General features: G+C 41.5%; 1 protein-coding gene across 12 annotated transcripts in view; it reads left to right on the top strand.

The window, feature by feature from the left end:
- BTRC (beta-transducin repeat containing E3 ubiquitin protein ligase) overlaps nucleotides 1-6,352 on the top strand; it is a 183,971-nt gene that overhangs the window by 166,551 nt on the left and 11,068 nt on the right. For all 12 annotated transcript variants that reach the window (XR_014789518.1, XM_084846521.1, XM_084846512.1 and 9 more), the window contains 2 exons: nucleotides 1,688-1,766; nucleotides 3,742-3,935. Coding sequence is in view for 11 of the 12 variants with exons in the window: in XM_084846521.1 (XP_084702647.1) it covers nucleotides 1,688-1,766; nucleotides 3,742-3,903 (241 nt within the window). In the remaining variant the exon portion in view is untranslated. The remainder of the gene's footprint in view (nucleotides 1-1,687; nucleotides 1,767-3,741; nucleotides 3,936-6,352) is intronic.

The raw sequence follows: 6,352 nt of genomic DNA on the forward strand, positions 1-6,352 counted from the left end.
GTAAAATGCTGTCACAATCTCATTTTGTTCTGAGGACCAGTTATCCGTGTAGATGCATTGCTGTGGACCACATGCACCTCTCCTATGCCCCTCCTACCCAATATTGAAAGACTGAATCTCACACAGTAGAAGTATTCTTCTTTCTAAAAGCTGTCTGGGCAGTTCACAACAAGCATCCAGATGTTTGCTTCTGGATCACAGGGAGAGAGAAAAAAAGGGTTTGTTTTCAGTGTGGAGGAGACTGAGTTGCAGTATGATGCAAAAGACTGATAGGATATTGGGAATAAAACAGCATGAGCACAACACATCCAAGAGGCTATGTAAGATTTTTTTTGCCTTCACTTTGTTTTATTTTATTTATTTATTCTATTTCTATGCCACCCAATAGCCAAAGCTCTCTGGGTGGGTCACAACAATTAAAACAATAAAATACAACATGCTAAAATAGAATATACAGTTTTAAGGTTTAAACTACAGTATGAAATAAAAACCAAAATAAAACCTAGCAGCAGTACAAAGATTTAAAATACAGTAACAGATTTAAAACAACAAAAACTGAAAGACTAAAATGCCTGAGAAAATAAGAAAGTCTTCACCTGGTGCCAAAAAATGCACAGCATTGGCACCAGATGAGTCTCTCTGGGAAGCTCATCCAACAACTGGGTGCCACCGGGGTTATGTTGAGCATAACTTCTGAAGCGGAAAGCCTCCTGTACTTGTGGATGCTCCTCATGTGAATGAGAACCCTGATTTTGCAGGGCCCTAAATCATGTGGAAGCCTCCATGAGTACAGGACCACCACCCCTTCCCAGCTTTAGAGGTTATGCAGAACACGGTGATGGTGGTGGTGAGAGGAATGGTGTGACTTCAGGAGCGTAGTTAAACATGCAGCCCTGCTGCCCCTTTTCACCATGATTTCCTTGTTGTCATGAGTAACACATAAATAGGAGTAATGTAAAGTCAGTATCTTTTCTCAGTGCACTAGTATCCACACGTATGTATACTATCCCCTATTATTTCCACTCTTGTGCTTTCAGACTAGCATAAATCAGAAAATTTCACATTATTATGTTCCCACCCACTGCGTGAATTAAAAGACACTCACCCCACCACTGCCTTTCCCTTTCTCTGCCCTCATTATTTTGGAGCAAGGAGAAGGATTCAGAATGGAGCTTACTGAGGAGGCAGCTATCTCTGGTGGGCTGAGAGACAGTAACTTAGTGAAAACCACCCATTGGCTGGGTAGAGATTTGAATGTGGATTTTCCCACAACTATGTCTTGATGGTGCTGGCCTGGATTTATGCCTGAACATTTTCTCGATGGCAGATGACACAAGAGTAGTATACGGAGAGTGAAGAAGCACGAGGTTTCTAGGTGGCCTCTCTGAATGTCTGCAGCATAATAGATTAAGGAGTGAGGTTTTAATAGCAGCTCAGTTGCCTGCCCAATACAACACTTGGAATCAGGATAGTGCTACTGTCTTCCTCTTTGCCCTTCTGTTCCAACAGGAACTGACTAGGACCAGTGGATCAGGCATTAATATTTCTCAGATCAAACAAGGGCTGTGGTTTGACATATTTGATCACACCCCACCATATTGCTCTCCACAGATTTTTTGTCATCTGTCTCAGTCATTGCTGAGACACCAGTTTTAGTCCGATTCTTCTTTCTCTTTTTTGTCATCAGGAAAATTAAAGTGTGGGATCTGGTGGCTGCCTTAGACCCTCGTGCCCCTGCTGGAACCCTCTGCCTGCGCACTCTTGTGGTAAGAGCTTTCAATTGATTGGGGACATGAGGTGAAATTTGTTCCAGTATTAATGTGTCATGCAATCTCATCTGGTTTGGCAAATAACAGTTACAGTGCAATATGCCCCTCCTCAGTCACTCCATCAAATCCAGATCCATTAAAGGGCTCACAACCATTTAGAGCACAATTTCCCTCTTCTGCAAAGAAGGCAAAATGCTGCTTTGGTTGTCTTTTTATAGAAGTACCATATGCAAAATGAGAGAGGTCATAATATTGCACTGCTTGGCTGTATCTAGAATTTGTCATCACGTGTTTCAAAAGGATACACAAAGTAGAGAAGATACAAAGCACAAAGACAGCAATGGTGGCATCAGGCAGTTGGCAGGGACTTCTGTACCAAAAAGACAGCTATCTATTTGGGCTTGCCTTCTCCAGGATGAGTTTGTCCTCACACATCCATTGTTGTAGGGACACAAACCTGCTTTTTCCAAACCCACCTGCATGGTACAGGCTAATTCAGCAGCTTCTGCCTGACATTCCCTAAATACATTTTGTGCTTCTTCATAGAGAACATAGGCCTCCCTTCATAGGCAAGTGGGGAAAAAAAGCCATCTTGTTTTGCCTTTCTGATCCTAGAAGCCCAAATGTGGGAAGCAGTGTAGAATTCATTAAACATTAATGAGGCACTAGGGCAGTCAGTGTCCATTACCCCTGAGTGACCACATTCACACTTGAGCTGAGACTGGGTTGTGAATCCTGCTGCTCATGGCTAAGCCACCAATGTAAACAACCCCTAAGATTCCACTGCCTCATTAAAGTTGTCTCATACTCTTACCCCAAAAAAGGGTGGGCAAAAAACATTTACGTTTTAGGAGCCTGCAAAACTGGGAAAATATCCTGTTTGCTGTTTTTCCGCTTCTCCTCCGTGTCTGAAATTAAACCTGACTGCGTGATGAATGTAGCATAGATCATGCTGTTTTATGCACAGTTTTTAGGGCAGTAGAGAAAAGTCTGTACATCAAAATACTCATTGCTCATAAGAACATAAGAAATGTCCTGCTGTGTATGACCAAGACTCCATCCAGTTTAGCACCCTGTTTCCAACACTGGCCAGCCAGGTGGCTAAAGGAAGTCCACAAGCAGAGCACGAAGGCAACCATCATTTGTTCCTAGCCTTGGGTATTGAGGGGTGTATTGCTTCTGAACATGGAATATAAACTTTTTCTTGAGTTTACATAGCATTCCTTTAGAAGTACTTTGTTAGTTAAATAAAAGGGCTGTTTGTTTGAGGGATGGCATATTTATAGGCAGTTCTTATGTTTCTGCAATCAGAAATGTTAGATGCTAAGAGGCAGCAAATGTAGAAGTTAGCATAGTCATTCATGGTGCTTCTAATTCTTTCTAATGTATTTCATTCACAAAAAGTGAATGTTTGGGAACTTTTAGCAGGACATGAGTTGTGGAAAGAGAGAAGACAAATGGGGTGGTCTGGGTATTACATGTGGGGAAAGTGGTGGCAGTAGCCTGTGGGAGCATGGCAAGGGACAACGAGAATTCAGGACACAGATGCAGAGTGATGTCCTTCTGTCTGACTGTTGCAAGGCCATCTCACATTTCTGGAGCTTCTTAAGATACTGCCAACATATTTTTCAACATTCTTCTTCATTGTGTGTGGGTTGGAAATTTGCTCTTTTTAAAAAATAAAAACTCTGATTCTTAGATTTCTCAACACTTTATCAAGTGTTAAAGCATGAGGGTGGATGCTGTGCTGTGATTGCAAACATGCAGTTGGTGTCAGGAGGTTCAGGTAGAGCCACTGGAAGGAAAATGCTGCGGATAGAAATAACCAGTTCATGGACCAACTGCTTTTCAAAAACATATGAATCATTTTAACTTCCTACGCTGTGAATAGAGAATAAATATAAAATCTGATTTACTCCAGCAACTCCAGAAAAAATAATCTAAATTTGGCTTCTCTCTTTCCCCCATCCAGGAGCACTCTGGCAGAGTTTTCCGGCTCCAGTTTGATGAATTTCAAATTGTCAGTAGCTCACATGATGACACCATCCTTATCTGGGACTTCCTGAATGATCCAGCTACTCAAGCAGAATCTAACCGCTCCCCCTCCAGAACATATACTTACATCTCCAGATAAATAGCACTACACTGTACCTCACACTTGCACAGGTAAAAATAAAGGAACCCTTGGAGGCAGCAGGAAGGCTGCATCGTGGAGAGGCAAGAAGTGTAAAGAGCCAGGTAGTTTACAGTATCCTGAGGAGCTGGGAGTCATTCTTATTCAATAACTGAGAGTATCCCCTGACAGCTTAACAGCTGGCCCCAAATGAGACTACAGGGCCATCCTCTCACCAGTTCTTCCATCCAGTCATCTAGTTTCTCATCTGTAAGGTCAGTGAGCACTAATTGCAAATCCAACTGTAAGGTCAGTGAGCAACACACACAAACAGTTTAGCAGTCTACTAGCCAACTAGCTGGAAAGCTGTGAGTTAAGATATACCCTAAAATGAAGTTTTCCCCTTCTTAAGTGCAAGCCAGGTGCAGACAAATCACACCAGGCTGGCTGCTCTTTTGGAGCATGGAAAATGGATTCTGAGTGGTTTCCAGGACCAGATCCCTGCATCCTTCCACTCTAAGCTTGCTTTGGTGAATTTTTTCTCCAGATGGAAAGGTCTGTGAGCGCTAAAAGCCACCAATAAAGATTGACTAATTTCTCAAAGTGCAATACGTGAAAGAGTTTCTATGGACTGTTATATAGGATGCTATAGTCTAAAGCCTGTTGCTTTAGTTTATTCACAACCAAAAATAGTTGTTAATCAGAATTCATATTTGGAAGGGATGAGGGGGGTTCACAATGTCCCAAACTAAATCAATAAGTCCGCAGAGTATTGGGGGATGATAACATACTGGTATATAGAGGAGTGGGATAAATTAGTGCCATTTGGCCTATTCACAGGTCACATTCAATGCACCTACAATCTCTATACAGTGTGCACATGGTTGTTGATCTGTACACATGTATACACAGAGTGTACATGTGTTCTTACAGGGATTTCTGGATTATATCCTAGCATCCTTTTGCCCATCAAAGGGCATTTCTTCACCTAGAAGAATATGTGACCAATACTGTAACCCTTACATTGCTCCTGCAGTTTTCTAGGTTCTTGATTAACAAACAGTCAAAATAAGGAATTTGGGGATCTGGAGTAAATGTGTGTGTTGTGTTTTCATTCAAGCACTTATTCATAAACTTACTGCTGCTTACACTGAAAGAAGTCCTAGTATATTCAATGGGCTTGCATAGGATTGTCCCCTTGGAATAGTTACTAGTTCTACCTGTACTATTATAAATATAAGTAGTCCAGTTGAGAAGAGTCTTAGTATTTTATCTGCTCACCAAAAATACTAGTATGAAACTTTGAAAATTGAATAAAAATGTTAATGGAAGTAAAAAATGTTAGCTGACAAGGATTTTTTAACGAGGAGTGGGAAGCAGGAGGAACTAATAGAAACAATTCAGATAAGTATACAATTCTCTAAACAAAAGCAAACAAAAAATAGAAGAGGATGGAGTCCAATAAATCAGTTATCCACTAGTGAGCAATTAGGGTCTCTCAGGCCTGTCTGCTGCTACACAACTCTGGGCTGGAATGCAGCTGTAGGCCTCAGCCCATCACTCTCTGGCTGAAGCGCTGCTGCTGGATGAAATGCTGTGTGAGAGCAAACGGCTGCACTTCTCGCCTTTGCTCTTCTCTGATCGTGCTTTTTATTTATTCCTCCTGTGGTCTCTCCAGTCTCTTTCCTCTCTCGAATCTTCCACTCTACTCAGAATCACCTCATTTTTAAAACTCCTCAGAATGTCCTATGGCAATCAGAGCTAAAGGACTGTACTCCAGGCATACGTTGCACAGGGTTACATAAAGTTATCACTCGTTCATCAGTTCACAAAACTATATGTGCATTTATTCACCATGTGTACAGTTGTATGCATGATCCATACCTTAGATTAAATAGGATTCTAGTATGTGTGCACAAATCAAGTATGAACACACCAAGAGAGATTCTTACAACCATCTGAACATGCAGTGTGAATGCACGTTCATTGTAATGTGTGGACAGTCCTTTTGAACTGAAACAAGAAAAATGAACCTGCACTTGTAAAGAATAAGCCAGGAAGTTGAGTTTGTGAAGGTGCATTCCTTAAACTGAGACAGTATTGGTGGGGGCGGGGGGGGGGGACATGTTTTGCATTAATCTTGGACAGAGCTCCTTCATCTTTCATCCAATTTGGCAAGGAGGGAGTAATTTTTTCCAGATTTCACTAAACATAATGGATATTAGCCAACATTTGAAAATTGTTCAGAGAATGGGAAATCCTGCAAAGAATGTAGAGGTGAACAACTGCTTCTGCTTCAGCTGGAGAGCATGCCAGAGTTTGCAGCATATGCTACATCTGTCTGTTTGCCTAGACGTATCCACTTCGAATGTCTAGAATTTTCCATAGTTGCTTTTTGCAAGTTCACAAAGTTCCATTTGCAAATATATGGCTGACAGATAGTTTTGTCTTGTCTTTTCTTTTTCTCCAG

The sequence above is a fragment of the Heloderma suspectum genome, chromosome 3 (assembly GCF_057233095.1).
Source record: "Heloderma suspectum isolate Gila_16-S chromosome 3, 16-S_ref, whole genome shotgun sequence".
Taxonomy (NCBI): Eukaryota; Metazoa; Chordata; class Lepidosauria; order Squamata; family Helodermatidae; genus Heloderma; species Heloderma suspectum.